Source organism: Vitis vinifera, chromosome 14 (assembly GCF_030704535.1).
Source record: "Vitis vinifera cultivar Pinot Noir 40024 chromosome 14, ASM3070453v1".
NCBI classification, from domain to species: Eukaryota; Viridiplantae; Streptophyta; class Magnoliopsida; order Vitales; family Vitaceae; genus Vitis; species Vitis vinifera.
This window is the reverse complement of record NC_081818.1, coordinates 18,152,332-18,176,883: the sequence shown is the minus strand read 5'-3', so window position 1 is coordinate 18,176,883 and position 24,552 is coordinate 18,152,332. Positions and strand designations below refer to the sequence as shown.

Sequence of the window (24,552 nt, the reverse complement as noted above, 5' to 3'; positions counted from 1 at the left end):
CTGTATTGTGACCAGTTAAAAGTTGCTACATGGCATAAATTATCTACTAATAAAATAATGTCATGTACAACATGGGTCTCACAAAAAGAGAATAAAAGTGTCTTTCATTTAAACAAAGAGAAAATATATTTTGACAATTAAAATATAAATTGTTAGAAGAAACAGAAAATGTAAATTTGATAATTGCAGAAGTAATTATCAAGTCTTATAAAGAAGTTAATTCAAGACTACCAAATATAATCTTTCCAATTTCCTTAATATTATTTCTAATTTAAACTAATATTTTAAAGAGATAAGACTACCAAACATGGTCTTTTAAATCTCCCCAAATATTAACTTAAATTAAGAAATAATATTTCTAAGTAATCAAATTCTAAAGCTTTCAAGCCAAGACAAAAGACAAGAGTTGGAGGGGAGCTCTTCAAGGGAGATCTAAACATTTTTCAAATCTTCAAAGTAGACTTTAACGAATCTTCAATTTCTTCGAAGTGTCTTCAAATTTTCTAGGTCTATAAAGCCTCAAATTTCAAACTTTAAGATCGAAATCTACAAAAGATTTCTTCAATCTATTCAAATCAAGTCAAAGCTCAATTCACACCAAAGCTGAAGTGATGTCACGACCTAAGTTACACCTATTCATAGTCATGCCAAGGTCCAAATCACACCAAGACCTAAATTAAGACAAAACTTGGAGTCAAGTAAAAAGTCAAAGCCAAGGCTCAAATTAAGCTTAAGTCATTCGAGGTCAAACTTCCTCAAGTCTTAGATTAACAACTAGAAAATGAAGAACCAAAGGACAAAATAGAGGGTGAGAGTTATGTCTTGCTTGCTAATGATCCTTGCTTCAAGAAATTAAGGATATATAATATGTGTTCGAGTTGCTTTAAGGTAGTAACTGCTCTAAGACTCATAGTTGATCATGGTATTGGTTGTTGACTCTATAGGTTTCAAGATACATTGAGCTCGATATCTTGAATCGATATCGTATGACTCAACAAATTAATAATAAACATATATCACATTTAACATAATTTTAATAGTTATAAAATCACAAAATTGGCTTATAATAGTGTTAAGAATTAATTTTCTTTAAAACATTACTATATTAATTTTTACATCCAATACCGCTTTTTGATAATTGGTATATTTTGAAAATAAAAAGATGAAAATAATAAAAAGGTGATTGATAAAAAAAGATTTCAAAATAAATCAATTTGAATTTCTTGTTCCTACTCATGGATTAAGGCATCTTTTCTTGATTGATGAAGGGAATCTTTGAGATATATAGAGATAATTTTTTTTTCTTCCCATTTTCATTAGATTTAAGTTATGGTATTGTGAATTCAAGTCATCTCATGAGTTAGTCAAGACAAATGATTTATATTTTTGAGTCAAAAATTGAGTTATTGCTAAATTGTTAGATATCAACACATGTATCAAACTCATCGTAGTCATCGCCAAGATGAATACAACTCAGTCAATATGTAGCAATATCGGCCTATCTACACAAGTGAAGTATTTTTGGGAGACATGTATAATATCAAAAGTAAAGCACTAGAGCATATGATATTTTTTGATAAGTACTAGAGCATATGATATTCACCATAACATCTCTCAAAATTGCCATTTGAAGCAGGATTCCATTGCATAATAACATTTCACTTAGAATTGGAGAGATTTTGTAATAAGCTAGACCATTAGATAGATGGATGGATAGATAGATTATAAAAAAGGGGGAGTACACCCTCTATTTCATCCACATGCACATGACATTGTGTGTGTTCATTCAGATGCATACTATTCATTTCATGCTTTTCATTGATGTTTGTCTTGCTTGTTTTATGGCCTTGTACGTTATTTTATCCCATTACTCATATCCTATACCTCGCCATATTTATCCTTTAGCTCATTTATTTTATCTTCAAAAGTTGTTCCTTACCCTATTCTTTACCCAATTCCAATTTGATTAGGTAAATCTAGGGGGGATTGAGCCCAGTGTGGATCCCACAAGATGAGGAGTTGAGTGATTATTATTCAAGTATAGTTGAGCGTTTGGTCTTTATCTCCTCGTGATATTTAGACTGAGTTTCATATGGTTTGAGATAGTTTGGAATGAGTGAGCAGATTTCATTTGAGATGGTTGAGTATTTGGGTGACTATGAGGAGCATCCTTGTTTTGTTGTGGAGTGCTTAGAGTGGATCACATATCATTAAAGGGTTGATCTTAGGGAGAGATGCATAATTGATGAATCCAGATGGAAACCTATTCTCAAAGCCAACCAATCTAGACTAACTGAAGAAATATTATGTTTGAGACCATGGTTAAGAGGATGGGTAGCCTTCATTTTTTTGTAGCTTTATACCCTATACACCTTGGTTCCACATGATCACTTAGTAGACCATCAAGCTTGACATACATTAGACATTTTTCTTTTTCTTTTTTCACTCAGTTTACCTTTCATCACCCACATAAGGGCCTCTCTAGTGGTTTGGTGTTGTGTTTAGAGGTTTCAGAGCCATGAGTTTAGTGGACACATCTTTCCAACTTCTTCAGTATGAATTCTCTTTATTATCTCTTCATTGGCTTTGTCATAGTTTATCCCTTTGTGCTTATATCTTGTTTAAATCACTCCATGTCATTATCGCCTTAAGTCATTTGATATTCATTTAGTGGAGACTATTCATCCTCCCTTGCATTGAGAGGAGCCATCTATCTTCATGTTGTTTGTGAGCATAAATGTTTGATTAAGACCTAAAGGAGTATCTTGACCTAGTGGTTGAGATGTATATTTTGAGAGATAGTTTGATACCCATTTTTGAGTGTCAAAAATGGAAAAAGAAAAAACAAATGCATGTATGAGCTTGTATGATAACCTCCAACTATGTCCATCTAGTATGTTTGTATCCATAGGGTCTCATGATCCTTACCCTTCGTATTTATTCATAGTATGGTTTCTTTTGTGTCTTAGTGAGTGATTTGGTCTTCTTTTGAGTTTGTTCCATTTGTTGAGCCTATCATGTATTATGCTCCTTTCTTTAAGATACTTTGGTTGCTTGGTCTTTCCTGATCAAACTTTTATCCTTCCCATCATTTTTTGTGAGTCTTGATAACCTTCTTTTTGCTCGTTAGGTCATTCCATCAATCATTGTTGGTTTCATATTTGCCCATCCTTATGTCATCCTTCTTATTGATGTGTAGCGATATTCTCTATGTACGTTCTTTGATTCTTATCTTAGTCCATGGCTCATGACATTTTTACATCGGGGTTTTCAGAGCTTAGTTTTCCTTCATTTCTTCTACCCATTTTACCTTAGCCTAGGTTTTGTCCCAATGTCTTAAGACCACCCTAAGGCCATGGGATCACGTGTCTTACTCAACAACACCTACTTGGTTGTTTTACTCACCCTAGGGAAGATTTTGGGGGAGTCTTGGGGTTTGGTCTCTACAAAGATATGGATGTTTCTTGTTTTGGTTTTTGCTTGGAGTGAGAGGGATCTTCAAATACTCATTTTGTGTTGGATGTTTAGGTTAGCCCTATATTGGGGCATAGCCTTTTCTATGAGTTGTTTGTTTGTTTCATGGAGCTCAATAATCTTGATATACGCATGAGACATAATGGTTTTCAGGTTTGTTCATGCATATGCCTCATGTTAGACGCATAGGTTAGCTTTACACTAAGGCATAGCCTTTTCTATGAGTTGTTTGTTGATTTAATGGAGCTCAGTCATCTTGATGCACAAATAAGACCTTATGGTTTTGAGGTTTGTTCATTGATACACCACATGTTGGATGGCTAAACTAGCCTGGCATAGAGGCATAGCCTTTCTTCTAATCTTTTGGTGGATTTACAAAGTTTGATTGCTTTGGTTCATAGATTGAGTTCATGTGATGGAGTTCCTTTTAAGGGCATGTGTGGTTTGAGGACATGATTACAACATTAGATCTTGATGGATTGATTTCACATTGGGGAATAGCCTTATTGTTGAGAGCTTTGACTGTCAATGACTTGCGTCAAATGTTTTGAAACTTCACCATTTGTGATTTAAGCATAGTTGCTTTGATTCTTTTGCATACTAGGGCATACCTTTGTATTTGAGAGTTCATGTTTTTTATGGTATTATGTCCTCTCTTTGCGATGAGAGTTTGTTTGGGAGATATTGATGGAACTCATAGTATTTTCTTATGGGTGTATTCTTCAGACGAACTGCTTTGCTGTTAAGGTGTTGGATGATGCTTGGATGGATGATATTTTGGGTTTAGTGTCCTCATCATGCTTGATTAGATTTGAATACCTACTCTCCTTTGCTTCATACCCTGGCATTCAACTCTCGTGGCCTTCACTCTCATATCAACTTCAGAATATCCAAACCATTGTATTCTTACCTCGAGGCCTACTCATTAGTTTAAACATGCTATTTGTTGACTTTTTCTACACACTCAATAGATGGATATAGCCCAAATTTGCTTCACTAGTTGAGCTCTTATATATGTCTAGGCTTATGGATTCAGTATTTCCATGATGACAAGGCCTTGTGGATTGTCAAGTCTTTATTCTTAATGATCTCATATCATGGCTTGGTGTACTCATTGACTTCACAGATTTTTGTCAATTTTTTCTCTGTGCCATTATTCGATTTTGTTGCATCTTTTTTTTTTCTTTGATTGGAATTTTTGTTGCATCTTAGTATATAGATATTTAGTTCTATTGGCATTCTTTCTTGAGGCAAGATATATTCTTTATTAGACCTCCTCACTTTGGTCCCTCATGACCACGTCATCCATTATGTCTATTTTGTCTCTATGACTGCAGTTTCGTCAACCTTAGGTCTCCCTCCCACCTATCTCTTTTGTTTCTACAATTATATTTCATCAGCCTTATGTCTCCACAAATCACTTATCACTTTGGTATCGACAACCACATTTCACCAGTCTTAGGCCTTTACAACACATCTATCATCCCTTGTCTTAACTATCATCATTCAGATAGGCTATAGATGCCTTAGGTTGTCCAAAGTCTTTTATATAGTTGATCAGAGCTATTGCATGTATTTTCCCTATGGTTTCCCAAAGCCGCCTTATCACAGCATCCTTTCATTTAGTTGTTTTCTTGTCGCCCAGAGCTACCTTGTCATAGCTATCTTCATTTGGATAGCTCATAGATGCCTTAGTTCGTCCAAAGCTACCTTTTATATAGTTGTTCAAAGCTACTGAATATGTTTTCCATGTGGCTGCCTTATTAGAGTTATCCTTTCATTTAGCTGCCCAGAGTTGCCTTATCTTAGCTATCTTCATCCGGATAGGTCATAGATGCGTTAGGTTGCCCAGAGCTACTTTTTACATTGTTGCTCAAAGCTATTGGATCTGTTTTCTTTATGACCAGAGATTTTGTCCTAGCACATGAAATACTAACTCAAGAGAAAAGCACAACCCAGCTGGTTAAATACAACACTTGCCAACAGTTGACGAAAGACAGATCAACATCCAGTACTGCACCTATAGCCCACAAAGACATTGTTTACTTGAGGCTTTCTGCATAATCAAAATCGGCTACTTCAAACCATCAAAACTTCTCCTATTCCTTTCTTTTTTGTATCTCCAAAACAAACATACAGGAGCTAATTTTCATACTGCCTTGAATCTTTTACTCAGGAATATGCCATGCCAACCGAGTAGAATATCCCTAGCAGCCAGGAGAAGAGCCCATAACAAACAGGGAGAAAACTGAAGACCACAAGCTAGAAGCTCAACCACAATGAATTAGAATATGAGCAGATTTCTCGGTTTGTTTGCATCAACTGGACCATTAAATATAGTCCAACCATGTCACTTAAGCTGATCAATTATCAGGATTTTTTCCACACTCATAAGCAAAGAAATTAACTGTTGAAGGCACTTTAGAGTCCCAAATATGCTTCCCTGAAAATGACAAGTTCCTAACTGAAACAAGAAAATTTTCTAGGAGGATCAAATAGAAAACATGCCCTCTTAAGATACACTGATCTATCCTCAACACCACTGGAAACCGATACTGCTTCTAACTTCTAACTGCTGCATAAAAAGGCTAACAAGCTCCAGTTCCCTATCAAAGAAGCTCCTAATAAAATTTGAGAATACGCTGATGTAAAGAAGTAAATGTCAAAAAATTATCAGGATGAAGAAAATAATATAAGGGGGAGGAAAATATCCACTTAAGAGAGTTAATGAAAGAGAAAGGTGAAAAACAAAATTTTCAGTCTCCAAACACTCGGAAGATTTTCTATTGTCTATCCAATAAAACATAAAATATAAAACCAACTTGTCAGCCTCTGAAAGTTCCATGGAAAAGGCTGTCCATAGTTGTCAGAGCCGATGCAAGGTTTTAACCATATATTAGTATGGTTACAAAGAAAAAATCACAATCTTCCATAGGGCTTCCTAAATCAAGGGAAAGATAGCAATGGAATTACACTTACAACTTCACTGTAGCCAAATGAGAAGGTTAACTAGCCAATTTAAGATTTATAAAATAATGTCCCTTTAAGAAGAAATAACAAATCAGTGAATCATAAATCAAAAGCACAGAAAAGATGAGAATTATCCTTCAAGGCTGATAACAGCAGTCAAAAGAAAGAAAGAAGGAATTGAAGAAAGCAAAGCCAACAACTAACCAAAAAGGCCCAATTACAAATCCAAAGGCACACACAGGAAAATCTAGAATAAATTTGAAAAGATATAAAACACAAGCTATTATAAAAAAGTAAATGTCAAGATATTATTAATAGGAAGAAGATAAGAAAGGGGGAGGAAGATGTCAACTCCTTAATGAAGGAGATAAGTGAAAAACAAAATTCTCAAGCAATCTCCAACATACTTCAGTCCATGGAACTATTATTGTACATGTAACAAAACTTAAAATATAAACCCCAGCATACTAGTTAGCCTCTCAAAGTTCCATGCAAAAGGCTGTCCATATTTTGACAGAGCAGGTTTGAAGCTTTGACATATATTAATAATTGTGTATGGCAACAAAAAAAATTCAATCTTGCATAAGAGTTCCTAATTCAAGGGAAGACTAGAAAATGAAACAATACTTACAGCTTCATTGCAGCCAAATAAAAGGCTAACTAAAGATTTCCACTGAAGAAATCCTTCAAGCGATTGCCCCATCTGCCAAAGTTTTGATTAGTGTAAAGATCCAACAAAATTAATCAACACAGGAGCATATCATATTGAATTGTGCATACCAAAAATGCAATAAAAGCAAATTGTAGCTCTCCAAGAAGTAGGTCTTCAGAACCTCCATAATCCTTCATCAGTATGCTTTCTAATAACTGTGTCTGGAAGACCAGTTTATTAATTGCCCATATCAGCAAAAACTACAGAGTGTAAAAGGATTGTCATGTTGTAATGATGCTTCAGAAATCATGTACACTAATGATTACCTTGTCAAGATTCAAAGACGTTAATTCTTGTCCATGGATTCCTTTGCGCTTTATAACACGGGGAATTGATGTGTAATAGCATCCTCTCTTTTGAGATTTGTCGGCAGACTTAGAAAATTTACTATTCCTTAACTGCTGATCTAGAGCTTTTTCCATTGATGTTTTAGGAGTGTTTCCGACCATCTCCGATTCATGTGCAACTGTAATTTCTCCTCCAATGGGCTCTGTAAATTGAATGAATCATTTAAAATGAAAGGCTGTGGTCTAATACACTTCTCAGGAATTGGCATAATATGCAGATTGAATAATTTAATAGGTAGATAAAACCTTATTCTTCCTATATGTAAGATATTTATGATTCCTTCCCGTCTGTTTCAACCGTCTGCCTAATCCACACCTGGGCCTTAGCTCAGGTGATGGAGGAGTGGGCTGACTTCAATAGATCTTAGGTTAAAATATGATGTTGAAATGTATAAAAAATAATTAATATTGAAGCTGTCTGTGCTGCCTCCATACATCCAAGTCCAAATATTTTCCTTGATTTAGCCTTGTTCTTCCTTATATCCCTCTTAATAAATGCACATAATTATATCAAACCATTCAATGCAGATGATGCTTTTGAGAAATCGTGTTGGCTTTTTCCATATCCTTTTCCTTTTCCTTTTCCTTTTCCTTTTCCCAATAAAACAGGTTTTTCATAGACAGAGACAGAGAGTTACCAAATGAAGAAAATGAATGAAGCAACTACAATTCCAGAAAATACAAGTTTTCAAGGAATCAAAGCACAAATGTAAGCAATCAATACCAAAGAAACTTCTAAAGGCAGTCTCAACCAAACTGTGATATGAAGAGCCTTTGAAGTAGCTAAACAGTGCATACCAATTCGTTCAATGGTAGTCTTTGTAATGGAGTTAGATAGCCGCTTCCAATCTCCATACTGACTTAGTGTATAAGGACCGAGTTCTCTGTCGAACTCCAAACTTTTTACTGATTGACAATATCTCTCTTCCTTAAAATAATAAAAGTAAGAAGTAGAAGAATCAGAATACATATGAAGATACAACCATACCAAAAATTTAGCTCAACAGGATCTATCCTTATGCCACAATAGTTTTCATTCAAAAAGCAATGTTTCAAGTTCAAGAAGAATGTCTTACCTTAAAAACAATGGCAGCAGTTTGATTTAACTACATCTGTTTTTTGTTTTTATTTTCCTCAACGTTGGTGAGAAAGATACAACCATCATTAATCCTATATGCATGCTTCTACAAAAATATGTTTGGTGATACTAGAAAGTTTGGAGGGTTTAAATTTTTGTTATTACTAATATGTAACAGATTGAAATTTACTAAAAGTGCATTTAAACCTTGTGAAACCATATAAATTGCTGAAAGCCAACTACAGCTGCCAGTTGGGAAATTGGCTGATACCTAACAAGTTCAATAGCTGCCCCATATACACAAGAATGGTGATACATCTTGGATGATAGGCAAATAGTTGCCAACCACTCAATGCCATATACAATAACAAAAAGGGAATGGATGACAAATAAGGAGGTACCTTGCTTGCTCAACATATCAACTATTTGATTAGCCAGAGGAAGTTTCAAATTTCTCATTTAAGATTTCAAACTCAGTGGATATCTGGAATGCATCTTTAACTAGGTCTTAACCTGAAGACAACCTACTACCAGTGGCAGCAAGAATATTTGAGTGGATAAAGGAAGGAGATGAAAATAATAAATTCTTCCATTGAATTATTAGTGGCAATGAGAAAAGAGTTTATGTCAAATACTGCCATTCAGGATGAAGAAAAACTGATTAGGTATTTGCTAATTTTCATTCCTTTGATGACTAACTAAACCTTTCTATCATTTATTCAGCAAAAATTAGTCAGCTTGGACTTAAATTTCAGACCCAATAGCTTGGTAATAATTCTCCTGAGGTTATGGCAAACATCTTATCATTGGGCGTGCTCTGTATGCTAATCTTAAATGCAATTACAATTTTCAGTTACTATCTATAATGTGGCAACCGCACAATGAATTGTCTGACCGATTGGGAAACTATGCAGTGGCTTTAAGTTTTAGGCAGTCTAGGTTTTGGTAATGTGGCGTTTAGGAACCTTGCTCTACCTTGAAGTTGTGTGAGATTCCTAAAGAATCCTCATTGCTTGTTACACAAGGCAATTCAAAAGAAAATATGGATCAACTTCATTTTTAAGATTCAAAGCCAACACATAGGGAGACTCACCAAGCTTCCTGGAAACAATTAATCATGTATGAACATCTCTGTTTCCAAACATTAGCTTAGATTCATTCAGGCGACAGAGTCAAATTTCAGGTGAACAAGCAGCAAGGAAAACCCTTTCATGTTTCAGTATCTCCAATTAGATCACCTTCTTCCAGATCAACTCACACCCCCAATCTCTGCTCCCCTCGCAAGACAACTTCCTTGAATGCTGTTGGCTTTCTTGAAATTCTAAAATAAGTATTTATGTTTCTTTCATGTTCCACATTTATTGACCATTTCTACTGCAAGTCATTTTTTAGAGCTTCTAGAACTCCACATTCCAGAGGCAGCTGAATGACCATATATCTCATTAAGCCTTTTTTTTTCTTTTTTCTTTTTGTTTTTTAGAAAGCTACCTGCTCTACTCAAAGTGGAAATTATCAATATTCATTCCCTTCCTCCAAGACAATATAGACTTCCAAAGCCACTATACTATACATTCAAGACATTAAATGGATGATACCTCATTAGAAGGTCAAAACAACAAAAAGATTTCATGGAGGAAATCTACAAGTGATCATTCATCATAGCAGCTAGTTGTGATCATGCCTCCTACATCTTAATGGATATCGATTGGAAAATGATTTTCAAGTTCCTGGTTTCCAATATTATAGTTATACAAAATGACCTCCTCAATGTGGTTCATTTGGAGGAACATAAATGCCCACATCATTCAAAATAGCTATAACATCTGCTTCCCACCATAAGAGCAGTTGTAAAACCATTGTGATTATGCCTACTGCATATTTGGCCAGTATTGACTAGCCAACTCCCATGCAGATTTCATCTAGTTCTGGAGTTTCTATAGGTTCTTGGTTCTGAAATATGCCAAGATTGCTTCAATGCGGTTCATTTGGAGAACAGAAATATCCAATTCTTTGATAACAGTTTCCACATCTGCATGCCATAATTAAGAGGACTTGGAGGTTGGTTTTCTTTTGGGAGTTGTTACCAAAGACCTTTTGAGGGGTCCTCCTCTAGAGATTGGAAGGCATCACTTAATTACATGGGTCAAACAACTTGATAAAGGTCCTCAGAGACTTTCCACTAAAAGAAGTGATGAACTAATCTAGAACATGGGGTGTTTTATTTATCTAGAATAGGATAAAAAAATGTCGTATATTAATTGAATAAGGAAGGGAAACATGCTTCCTTTTATAGATAAGCTACAACAAATCAAACTAAATCTACAGCTGTACACCCAGATTTCTAGGAACAAAATAAATTTAAAATATACAACTTATCCCTAAAAAACAGCAACAACTTATCCCTAAAATACAACAACAAATTATCCCTAAAAAATAAGTAACAACCAGATCAGAATTTCTCTGATCTAATTGAGATTCTCAATACTCCACCTCAAGTTGGCTTGAAGATGTCATTCATGTCCAGGTTGCTTACTAAATCATCAAACTGTTTCTTCGGCAATCCCTTAGTGAGTATATCTGCAACTTGTTCAACCATAGGTATATAGGGCATAACAATCAATCCATTTTCTAGTTTCTCCTTGATAAAATATTTATCAACCTCGACATGTTTAGTTCTATCATGGAGTACTGGATTATGTACAATGGCAATGTCAACTTTATTATCACAAAAGACCTTCATAGGTAAAGGGCTAGCAGCCTTAAGTTCTTCAAGTAATTGTTTAATCCACAAAACTTCACAAATGCCATGGGCTACAGCTCTAAACTCAGCTTCAACACTACTTCTAGCCACAACATTCTACTTTTTACTCCACCAAGTCACAAGATTGCCTCCAACAAAAGTACAATACCCCGAAGTTGATCTCTTATCATTACACTTCCTGCCTAATCTGCATTAGTAAACATATCCACTTGGAGATGTCCTCGGTTCTCATATAGAAGTCCTTTTACTGGAATCCCCTTTAAGTACCTTAAAATTTTGTACACAACATCAAAGTGCCCCTAATTTAGCGAGTGCATGAATTGACTTACCATACTTACCACAAATGCAATATCGGGATGAGTATGAGAGATATAAATAAGTCTCCCAACTAGGCGTTGATATTTCTCTTTGTCAATCACCTCTACTGGACTTGCGGGTTGGAGTTTCAAATTTGGTTCTAAAGGAGTTTTTGCAGCCTTACATCCAAGTAAACTTGTTTCACTTAATGAGTCAAGTATATATTTTCTTTGAGAAATGAAAATAGCTTTCTTGGATCTAGCAAACTCCATACCAAAAACGTATTTCAAGGGACCCAAATCTTTTATCTCGAATTCATGAGTTAAAGCTTTCTTCAATTTCTCAAGTTCTAAACTATTATCACTAGTTAGAATAATGTCATTCACATAAACTATCAATACAACAATCTTTCCTTCTCTTGAGTATTTATAAAACATTGTATGGTCAGCTTAACTTTGAATATATCCTTGAGAAAGCCTATGATTATGTGGACTGGTCTTTTCTTTTAACGGTGTTGGAGAAAAGTGGCGTAGATGGATAAAGTGGTGTTTATCTACTGCTAGATTCTCTGTTATGGTGAATGGAACCCCTACTAGTTTTTTTTAGAGCTCACGGGGTTTAAGGCAAGGAAACCTCCTTTCGCCTTGTTCATAATTGTGATGAAGGCTTTCAGCTGTTTGCTAAAGATCGCCTTTCTCGATTTAGGGAAGAAGGGGTGAAGGGGTCCAGGTCTCTCATTTGCTGTTTGTTGATGATACATTGATTTTTTGTGAGGCGAAGGAGGAGCAGTTGACGTATTTGTGCTGGCTATTAATGTGGTTTGAGGCAATTTTAGGATTAAGAGTGATCTGGAAAAAAGTGAGTTGATACCGGTTGGTAGAGTTGAGAATGTGGAAGAGCTGGCTGAAGAGTTCGGTTATAAGGTGGGAAGATTGCCCTCCACCTACTTAGGAATGCCGTTGGGTGCTCCTTTTAAATCTGGAATGGAATAGAAGAAAGATTCCGCAAGAGATTGGCTATGTGGAATCGTCAATACATTTCAAAGGGGGAGGGGGGAGGATTATCTTAAGTCAAAGTACCTTGTCCAATTTGCCGATTTATTTCATGTCTATTTTCCAGTTGCCTAGGGTGGTTAGAATAAGATTGGAGCAGATTCAAAGGGATTTTTTGTGGGGTGGTGGGGCTCTTGAGCAAAAACCACACTTAGTAAGGTGGTCGATTGTTTGTGTAGAAAAAAGAAAAGAAGGGTTGGGGGTTAAGAATCTTGGGACTTTCAATAGGGATCTCCTTGGCAAGTGGGTTTGGCGCTTTGCAATTGAAAGAAAGGCCCTTTGAAACCAAGTGATTAGAAGGAAATGCGGGGAGGAAAGAGGAGGGTGGAGCTCTTATGAGGCTAGGGAGGCCTATGGAGTCAGGTTGTGGAAAACAATAAACAAGTTGGGACATCTAGTGACCCTTTCTTTTGATTTTGTGGTGCGTGATGGAAAGAAGGTGAGGTTTTGGAAAGACAAGTGTGGAACCACCCCTTTGTGCGAGGCTTTCCCCTCTTTATTTGCTCTAGCAACTTCCAAAGAGGCTTGGGTAAATGAAGTTTGGACAGCTGCGGGGGAAAGGGGGGGAAGTTGGAGTCCTTGTTTCAATAAACCTTTCAATGATTGAGAGTTGGAAGAGGTGGAAAGGTTGTTTTGTTGCTTGGATGGGAAGAAGGTTAGTGTGGATGAGGAGGATAGAGTGAGGTGGATGGAATCAAAGGATCGGGTTTTTTCGGTAAAGTCTTTGTATAGGGCCTTGCAGCCGGTTTCTCTTGTTTCTTTCCCTTCGAAGATTATATGGAACTCTTGTGTGCAGCCCAAATTAAGTTTCTTTGCTTGGGAGGCTTTGTGGGGAAGAGTTCTTATCTTGGACCGTTTGCAAAAGAGGGGTTGGGTTTTAGCTAATAGATGCTTTCTGTGCCAAATGTTTGAGGAGTCGATTGATCACCTCCTTCTTCATTGTGAAAAAACAAGAGAAGTGTGGATGTTGCTCCTTTCTTTATTTGGAGTGTTTCGGGTGTTTCCTTTTTCGGTAAAGGAAACCCTTTTAGGGTGGAGGGGCTCTTTTGTGAGTAAGAAGAGGAAGGCGGTGTGGCAAGTGGGACCGTTATGCTTGTTTTGGGTCATTTGGAAGGCAAGGAATAAAATTGCTTTTGAAGATAGCGTGTTGTCCATCCAAAGGCTGAAAGCTTCTTGTGTATATTTACTTTGGTCGGAGACCAAATTGTGGATAAAAGATGGTCCTTCAACCTTAATAGATTTTGTAGATTGAGTGGGTTTGCGATGAGGGAGAAGGTTTTTTGTTTTTCCTTGTTGTTTTGGGTCCAATTGTAAGGGGGTGAGTGTCTCTTTACTGCAATTCTATGGGTCGCTATTTTAGCACCTCTTTGTAATACAATTCTTTTGATTATTGATAAAATATATATATATATCCTTGAAGCTTAATTACCTTTCCAAACCTCTCAAAGCAAGCCCCAGGAGACAGCTTAAAACAATACAAGGACTTCTTTAATCTGCAAACCTTTTCTTTTCCTAGCTTTTTTTCAAAACCCAATGGTAAATTCATAAACACTTCTTCCTTTAAATCACCATTTAAGAAAGCGTTCTTCACATCTAATTGGTGTAAAGGTTAATTAAGATGTATTGCAAGAGAAAGTAAAATCTAAATGGAATTGATCTTTGCAACAGGTGCAAAGGTCTCTTGGTAGTCAATTCCATAGGTTTGTGTAAAACCTTTGACTACTAACCTTGCTTTGTATCTTTCAATGCTACCATCGGGCTTATACACTTGACTGTAAAAACCCACTTGCATTCCACTGTCTTCTTCTCCTTAGGTAAATCAACAATTTCCCATGTTCTATTTTTCAAAAGAGCATTCATTTCTTCTTGATCTACTAACCTCCATTTTGAGTGTCCTAGTGCTTCCTGTATAGTTCTAGGAATGAATAAGTGAGAAATATTTGAAGTGGAAGCTCTATATTTTTTTGAGAGTCTTTGATAAGACAAATATTTGGCAATGGGATATTTGGTACAATTCCTAACTCCTTTTCGGATTGCAATAGGGATATCAAGATCAGAAAGAGGTAAAGGAGTGGAGTCCATAGGAAGATTACCCAAATTTTGAGAACTAGGAGCTGATGATTGACCATGCTCAAGATTGACTTGATTATTCTTAGTATTAGAATTAAACCTGTGTCTAGTATAAACACGGAGCTTAGTGGACATAGGTTGTAAAGTTTCTCCCCCTGTTTGTGATGCAATTTTATTTGGCATTGAAAAGTTAGTATTTCCTCCCTTTTCACTAATTAAAACATCTATTTTTTTTTTATTTCAAGAAGAAAAATACTAGGTTTTGGTTGTTCTTGTTACCAAACTGATCTTCATTATAACTCTCCCCCTGAAGAGTAGTTTTGTTATAAAAAAGGAATATTTTCAATAAAGTTGACATCATACTAACATGAATTTTCCTAGTGGAAGGATTAAAACACTTATACCCTTTTTTATTAAGAGCATAACCTAGAAAAATACATTTGTCGGTTCTTGGATCAAATTTGGATTGGAGACGATTTGGCACATGGACGAACACTGTACAACAAAAATTTTTTAAAGGTAAATCTTAAGTGAGGCATGTGTTTGGAAAAGTATTCTTAAGAGTTTGTAAAGGTGTTGCATAATGTGAAACCCTTGTAGGCATTCTATTAATCAAATAACAACTTGTTAAAATTGCATTCCCCCAAAGGTGTGTAGGAACATTCATATGAAACATAAGAGTTCTACCTACTTCAAGTAAATGTTTGTTTTTACGTTCTGCAATTCCATTTTGTTGAGGAATGTCCCTACAAATTGATTGATGTAAAATACCTTTTTCTAGCAAAAAATCACCTAAACAATCATTATAAAATTTTGTTCCATTGTCACTCCGAAGAATACTTATTTTGGTTTGAAATTGGTTTTCAACCATAGAATAAAAATCCTAAAAGAGTTTTGCAACCTCAAATTTAGAGTTCATTAGATAAAGTCAACATAGGCTTGTGTGATCATCAATAAATGTCACAAACCATTTTTTCCCAATTAAAGCAGTAATCCTAGAAGATCCAAACATCACTATGTATCAAATAAAAAAGCTTTGAGACACAATACGATTTTATTTTATAAGAATTGCGATGGCTTTTGGCCAAAAAAAAAGTTTCACAGTCAAAAGAAGTACAATCCAATCCTTTAAATAAACCTAGAAACAAATGTTTTAAGTAGAAAAAATTAGGATGTCCTAATCTGTTATGCCATAGCATTATTTGATCATGCACAAGGATTGAACAAATACTACCAATAAAACCCTACACTTGTTTATTCTCAAACCAATTGTCATCAAAATAGTAGAGATTGTCGATTAATCTAGCACTACCAATCATCATCCCCGAGTTCAAATCCTGGAATTCACAAAGAGAGGTACAACAAACAACATAACAATTAGAATCCTTAGATAAACGACTTACGGATAATAGATTACAAGAGAGTTTTGGGACATGTAAAAAAGATTGTAAAACAATCTTATCAGACAAACGAATAAATCATCGCTCAACAATAGAATATAAGCTTCGATCTGCAATATGTACTTTTTTATTTCCAAAACAAGGTGTATAAGAGAAACAAATGAGATAAATTAGTCATGTGGTTAGAGGCACCTAAATCTATAATCCAAGGTGCAAATAATGAAGGAGAATATTCACATGAAAGGCTACCTGACTAAGCTAGAGATGCTATAGGAGTACCAGGAGTCAGCGGAGCAGGTTTCAGCAGCTGTAGCAGTTGGTCTAATTGTTCTTTGCTCAATGAGGGTGTCTTGGTAGCATGTGCTTTAGCAGGGAAACAATTAGTCACCTTGCTTATTAGTCTTCCATTCAACAGGCTTCCAATAAGTTGGCTTCCCATGTAATTTCCAACAGGTTTCACGAGTGTGGCGTGGTTTATTACAATGATCACACCAAACTCTTAGCTTGTCATCCGGACGATGCTGGTTATTAGGATTGTGAGAAGTCGCTACTGCAGTGCCCAATAAGGCTAAGTTTTCCATAGGTCCAGAGAGCTTCTTCCCAAGCATAACATTCCTCTGGCTTTCCTCACAACGCACTTTAGAGAACACTTCACCTAGAGAAGTGAGAGGTTTCCAACCAATGATTCTACCCCGAACTTCATCAAACTCAACATTAAGCCCAGCTAAAAATTTGAATATCCATGAACTTTCTACCATCTTCTTAAAATAGTTACAATCATCCGAATTTTTCCACTCATATAGTCATTGAATAAGTCAAGATCCTACCATAAACCCCTAAGCACATTAAAATATTTGGTAATCGAATGGTGCCTAGTTTGAGTTGTAACTCACAGATTTGGGACTGATTTCCAAGGTCCAAATGCATCTAAATAGTGTTGCCCTAAAGAGCTTTGGCAGCAGGATAACACATATAATTCAAGCTAATCTCCTCCGCCATGGAATTTACCAGTCATGCCATGATCATGGAGTTTTCTGCATCCCAAGTGGCATAGCTAGGGAGTGTCACTTGTCAAATAACCAATTTTGTCTCGGCCCTTAATGTACATCCAAAAAAATTGTGACCATCTGAGAAAATTGTTCTCATTAAGGCAGATTGTGGTGATCTAGACAAAGTGGGAATGAGAATTGGATGTGGATAATTTTAAGGAATTGGAACCAATAATAATGGAAGGAGTAGCAACAGAAACGGAGAGGGAAGAAGAACAAAACTGGAAAGAATGAGAAGAAAAAGGGAATAACCAATTAAGTCAACTCTGATACCATCTAGAATAGGATAAAAAAATGTCATATATTAATTGAATAAGGAAGGGAAACATGCTTCCTTTTATAGCTTAAATTTCTAGGAACAAAATAAATTTAAAATAAACAACTTATCCCTAAAAAACAACATATTATCCCTAAAAAAATAAGTAACAACCAGATCAAAATTTCTATGATCTAATTGAGATTCTCAACATTTAGCATGTGCTAATATTGCTAATTTGGGTTTGATTCATTACCAAAAAGAAAAAGCATTGACCATAGACAACTTCTTCAGAAATTTCAAGCACTTTCCTCAATTCCAGAGCAGGACTGAGAAATCAGCACCACATTGTATTTATACATTCTTCATGTTTGCTTATTGATTTTCAACAACTAAAACTCTTCCTATTTATCTACATCTGTCCCTTTCCTTTCTACATGGACAACTTTCATTTTCTATATAGAAAAAAAAGGAAAATAGCGGTGTTATCAAAGGCGATCACCTGGGTCGCCTAAGCCATCAGGCCAGATAGGGTAGATAAAAATCACCTTTTGAAGACCTAGGCAAGGCAACTTCAAAGAGGCTACACCTAGGCTATTGCCTTGGGATATGGTACAAGGCATAGAGGCCCCGCCTTTGACCATGAATTAAGATTAAACATACTTAGATTATAATTTCATTCAATCTAACATTGGATTAAACAAAGTAAAAGATAAAATATTATATTATCTATCATAGAGATAATAAGATGGAGGGTTATCAATCCAGTCTTGATGGAAGTAATGACAATTTTAATTTTAATAATGACTATGATGATGATGTCTAAAGCTTCTCTAGAATGTTCAATCTCTTATTTTGGTTTTTATTTTGCTTTTTGGATGTTTGAAAAATTAGAATATACATTTAGATAGAATGAATATCTTTAAACAATATGATGTTTTTTAAAATATGAGATATAATATTTAACACTTTCAATAATTATTACTATTTTGTTAATTTTATAAGACATCGTGAGTGATGAAAGATTAATAGTGTTGATTGTTGAAGACAATACTTATGTTGATTGAATATCGAATGGGTAAATATATGTATATTTTTTATCGCTTTACTATAGTTAGGTTATCGCCTTGTTTTTCGCCTTTCGCCTTAGGCTAAAAAGAGTCCTATCGCCTTTTGCTTTTGACAACATTCGAAAATAGAGAAAACAATCAAGCTTTCTTACAAAGGAAAATAGGTCAACAGCTATAGTTTTTTTCTTGCCAATGGAAAAAAGAATTCAGGCTAGCACTTCACAATTGCAGTTTCTGAATCCTTCCCCCTCATTCTTATCAAGCACAGGTCCTCACTATTAATGCAAAAATGCCAATCTATGGCATGCAAAATGCATCAGGCATGATTCTCTTTCTGGACTAGCATGCATATGTTTCAAAATCAGAGGGGGGAGAGAGAGAGACAGAGAGAGAGAGAGAGAGAGAATATGCATATTTAAGATGAACACAAACCTCTTCCTCTGAAAGTTTCACTAATCGTTCATCTTGTTGATCCCATTTACGAACAATTACCTGTTGCAGCCATCACACATGAGAATGTTAGTCTTTCTCAAACATACTGATATCATTGCACAAACAACCTTTTTTTCACATTTTCTATAAATATTCACATAATTATCAACTCAACTAAGTATTCAAAGGTAATATCCATCTGGCCATTTTTTGCGGGGACAATACATCTTCTACAAAGTTTGTGAAATAATATTTTCATATAATATATTCATGGCTTACACAGTGCAGGAGCCTGCCTATCAGCTATATATTATCTCAACATAGATGGATAATATGACAGTGTGCTGTGAAATAATAATGTCTTATCTTACATATATTCCATTGAACTGGCATGGTTATCATTTTGGAAAGTACTAACATGCACACATATGCAAATGGTGATCATCATTTCTGTACTCTTTCACATACTATAAAATATGAATACATATGTATGTATAATACACTTTAGGAAACAATTGGTATTTGAATTTAAGTACATACTTTGATTTGAATGTCATTGAACAAGCACATAAACACATATAAAATACAACTATACATATATAGTGATCATCAATTTGGTCCTAGTTTATAAATTTACATACATACATACATACATACATAAAACCACACACACACACATATACCATATGCATACTTGTTGCAAGGGTGGCTGTAGTTTGGTTTAGAACAGTTTTTAAGCAACCAGAGAACCAAAGTTTTAATTAAGTTGGAACTGATTAGAACTGATTTATTCATCAACCAAAATGAACCCAATTTACCATCGGTTCAGTTTGGTTCAATATGGTTCATTTCATTTGGACCAAAATTGAGCCAATAATTTTTTCAGAAAAATAACATGACAAAAACTCGTTTTCAAATATAAATTGTATGATATAAAATCCAAAAGTATGATAATCTAATTTAGGACATTACAAGCATAATAATCCAAACTAAAATATCACATGCTCAAATGATAATACAAATCTTTTACATAGAAATTCATAAATATTCATAAAATCCAATCTAAAACATCACAAGATCACGTGATAATACAAATCGGACTCAATCTAATAAACAAATGGAAACCAAGGTCCAAGGCAAATCTCATCACAAAATACTAAATGTCAACTACCTTTAAAGGCTTGCACAATAAACAACAAATCAAAACAAACAATGTGTACAGTTGGTTCAATTTTTTTATTAATTTAAAAAGGTTAATAACCTGGTAAAGCAAACTAAAATTTTACACTTCCTCAAATTAACCTAATAATATTTAAAATTTGAAAAAAAATTTAAAAAAAATTTGAGAAAAGTGAAAGAAAAAACAACTTGATTTGACTTGGTTCGGTTTCTGCAGTCATTGCTTACAAGTTTTTTTGCTCACCCCTAACTGGTCAATAATCATTTTGGTATAAATATCCATTAAATAACATCTAAATTAGAGTATGTGCTCAAGTTCACAATGTTTTCAGATTGTATTGAACAAATGATGTTGAATTAATAAATTCACATGAACATCTGTCCACCAATCGTCTTGGTCCCCTGATTTTCCAGATACTCATTTCAACACATAAAATCATGGTTGTATTGACAAAATGATAAAATATCTATATATCATAAACAAAATATATATTGATAATGATAAAGTTGAAGAGAAGGATGAGAGGTCCTTCCCACAAGGTAAAAAACCTGATCAAAGTAAGAGTGTACCCTTCATTGTACAAGGAGAAATATTGATAAAAGCATGTACAAAATCTCTCAAAAATCAAAACCAAATTCTCTCAAAAGTTATCTACCCCTTTCTAATTACAAACCAAAAGTCAACTAAGTAGAATAACATTAAGGGGAATTTCTCTAAAGGTGACAATACAAGAAACCCAAAAAGAGGAGTGGAAATGAATAAGATCCCATAACATCCCTTCCATTCTACACTTTTCCTCAAAAATCCTAACATTTCTCTCTTACTACACACCCACAATACAATGATACATGCAATATGTCAAAGCGTCTTGCCTCTAATTGAATTCCCCAAGCATTTAAATGAAATAATCATCAAATCTCCAATACTCCTTGGTGGAACCCAATCCAAATTAGCTACACTGAAGAGCTTATGTCAAAGCCCCAATGTTATTGGACAATTAGAAAAAGATGATCAATTTATCCACTTTCTTTGCATAAAATGCACCAATGAGAACTAAGAAATTTGTAGGGTCGTCTCACTTGTAGCATATCATTGGTATTAACTTTTTTATGCACCACTAACCATGCAAAGGCCTTGACCTTTGATAGGGCTTCCAAACACAAGTAGTCGGAAGGAATGGAATTGGATTAGAGGGCTCGAACAAGACCATGAATTTTTTTTTATCGAAAATGACCCAGTGGAGATTAAGGACCAAACTCTTGAATCTATGGTAGAAAAAGACAAGTGCACTAAATTAAGTGAAGACATCAGTCTATCGAGGAGTTCAATTTCTAAATCAATGAGATTGTGTTAGAAATTAAGATTCCAAGAAAACAGGTAGGAATTTCCAAGGACCCCAGAGATGGTAATATTTCTCATTGAAATAACTTTGTAAAGGCTTGCAAAATGTGAGCTCAAAGGTTGATCTCCCCACCTTAAATCTTCTTAGAATCAAATTCTCTCCCCATTCCCTACCACAAGATAGATGGAAGGGGAAAAGTCCTGATAAAAATTATAAATAAAAAATATGTATATATATTATTTTCCATCAAAGAACAAAAAATCATGTGGGCCTCCTAACAATTTAGATATTTATTTGAAGACAAAATGATCATTGTTGTGTCGATGAGACAAAAAACAAAAAAAAGATTATCCACTACTTACCTATGTCTATCATGTAATAACAAAGACATTAATTCAAATGTCACATACCAAAAAATTGCCAAATAAATCAAAACATTACTAGTAAGATCTAGTTCAATAGACCCACATCCGTGTGTTCTCCCATCCACTTTGGTTATCCAAGTTTCATGCAAAGCACCATCTATTTGACAACATTTTCAAGTGAGTATTCAATTATCTAGTCGTGACGTCTTCAAACTAATTCATCTAGTATTTAGTGTTCTCTAGTTAGAGAATTTAGTCATTAACAAGTCCTAAGGGAGTTATGAGATGCAAGGAGAGTTCTAAGTTTGAAAGTTTGAAATTATTTATTTTCTTCCTTTTTATGTGATTGTTTTATATTTATTTTTATTTTTTCATTTCACTTAATATGCTTATACAGAATTTTCTTCCATGTTTGTTTACACTGGAATATGGGAAGAGCAATACCCCAAAAAACTAAGAACAAGGCTTGGATGATGAGAGATACTCCCATTTTAGAGGGGTGAGTGACTTCCCATCTCATGATTGAGCAGTTCTCTATGTCATTCAGTCATTAACCACTCAGATTGCATCAACAAGAAAGAGTGTAAGACAGTGATCAGTCATTGTTTAAATTCCACATTGAGATAGAGGAAAAAAAAATATTACATAATTCCATAGCAATGCAAAATACAAGGCAATGAATAGCATAGTAAATTAGAACAGAATTGAAAAATATTATTGCTCAAACCTCTGAGGGACAGGTATCAATAAAGAAACCGACAATTGGTGAGAACTTGCTGCCATCTCTGTGTGTGAAAAAGAAATAATTTACAGAGTCTATTACTGGTGATAAGAAGAAGAAAAAGAATAACACCCATTTAAGGAAACAACAAAGCGAAGAATTACTGAAATACTTCCACACCTCCCCAAATATTCATATGTTTATTTGGTTCCCTTATGGCAGATATGAATGGTCAAATAGAGCAAAATCCTCAAATTGAGGAAGGTACAATAAATATTCTGATTTATTCCATCATAAAACATTTTATTGGAGATGCTAATATGGGGATTTATGTATCTTTTTTTACATAGGGTTCTTTTGGCTCTCCTATCTCAAGGTTATATAACCTTTTCTTTCAACGACACCATCACACTTTTTAATTCTTTGGTTTCTTTCTTCACTTCAAATATTTCAGTTTGAAGCTAATAAATGTTTTGTTCTTTGAAAGATTCTTTCTGAACCCTCTAAACTGGTAGATTCATATTTCTTTCCTTCCTTTTGGGCCTATTTCTGCTGAACATAACAAATATAAATATAAACATAATAATAATAATAACAACAAAAACAATAATAATAAACACAATAAAATTAAGCATAAACATAATAACAATAATAATAATAATAATAATAATAATCAACATAAACATGATAAACATAATAAAAATAATAGTGGTCTTTCTTCCTTTATTTTTCAATGTTGTAAAATTAATTAGATATAAGTTCAACCATTACAATGGCCAACAACTCCCCAGCTCCAGAACCTCCCACTATCCCATTGGAAGGCTTTCAAATTGAGGGTCTCACGCCCAGGAAGATGGTAAAGGTTCAATCGGTGTTGGAGAGTTTGAGGATTAGAATTGTCAAAGAAAGTTAAGGTGTGGTGGTGGAGAGTAAGAGTACTCTTTCTACAGAAAAGGTCTATTTCAAAAGGAAGAGAAAGACTGTTTGTGGAATCCAAGGGGGAGGCTTAGGTCTGTTGTGGTTTTTGCTAGGCCCTTTTCTATTTACATGAAGATCATTAGTTGGAATACAAGAGGGTTGGGCTCCAAAAAGAAAATGAGGATTGTCAGAAAGTTTTTAAGTTCTCAAAATCCAGATATTGTGATGTTTTAGGAAACAAAGAGAGAAATTTAGGATAGGAGGCTTGTGGGTAGTGTTTGGAAAGGAAGAAGCAAAGAGTGGGTTTTTCTTCTTGCTTGTGGGGCTTTGGGGGGTATTGTGATCCTGCAGGATTCAAATAAGTTCAAGTGTACAGAGATGGTGTTAGGGTCTTTCTCTGTAACTGTGAAGTTGAATTCTGGTGAAGAAAGTTCCTTTTGGTTAACTTCAGTGTATGGTCCAAATAAGCCTTTGTGGAGGAGGGATTTCTGGATGGAACTACAAGACCTATATGGTCTAACCTTCCCAATATGGTGTGTAGGAGGGAGGATCTTTGAAAAATTGGGTGCTTCTAGGTTAACATTGAACATGGGTGTTTTGACGATTTTATAAGGGAGAGTGGTTTGTTTGATCCCCCTCTTAGGAACGCGGCTTTTACTTAGTCAAACATGCAAGATGTTCCTATTTGCAAGAGGCTGGATAGATTCTTGTTCTCATCTGAATGGGACCATTTTTTTCTCTCAAAGTCTTCAAGAGGCGCTTCTTAGATGGACCTCAGATCACAACCCAATTTGTTTGGAACTAATCCTTTAAAGTGGGGCCCAACTCCTTTCAGGTTTGAGAATATGCAGTTGCTCCATCTTGAGTTTTAAGGAAAATTTTAGTGCTTGGTAGCAAGAGTGTTCAGTTGAAGGTTGGGAAGGTCATAAGTTCATGAGGAAAGTAAAGTTTGTTAAATCAAAGTTAAAAGATTGGAATAAAGTGGCCTTTGGAGATTCAAGAGAGAGGAAAAATTCCATTCTTTCAGACTTAGGTAGAATTGATCTTTTTGAACAAGA

At 34.9% G+C, this 24,552-nt stretch overlaps 1 protein-coding gene across 2 annotated transcripts in view; it reads right to left on the bottom strand.

Moving 5' to 3' along the window:
* LOC100267400 (uncharacterized) overlaps positions 1-24,552 on the bottom strand; it is a 42,939-nt gene that overhangs the window by 6,346 nt on the left and 12,041 nt on the right. For both annotated transcript variants that reach the window (XM_059742604.1, XM_002272676.5), the window contains exons 3-8: positions 22,583-22,640; positions 18,969-19,028; positions 8,302-8,431; positions 7,423-7,646; positions 7,225-7,317; positions 7,076-7,147 (exon numbers count right to left, since the gene is read on the bottom strand). In XM_059742604.1, the coding sequence (XP_059598587.1) occupies positions 7,076-7,147; positions 7,225-7,317; positions 7,423-7,646; positions 8,302-8,431; positions 18,969-19,028; positions 22,583-22,640 (637 nt within the window). The remainder of the gene's footprint in view (positions 1-7,075; positions 7,148-7,224; positions 7,318-7,422; positions 7,647-8,301; positions 8,432-18,968; positions 19,029-22,582; positions 22,641-24,552) is intronic.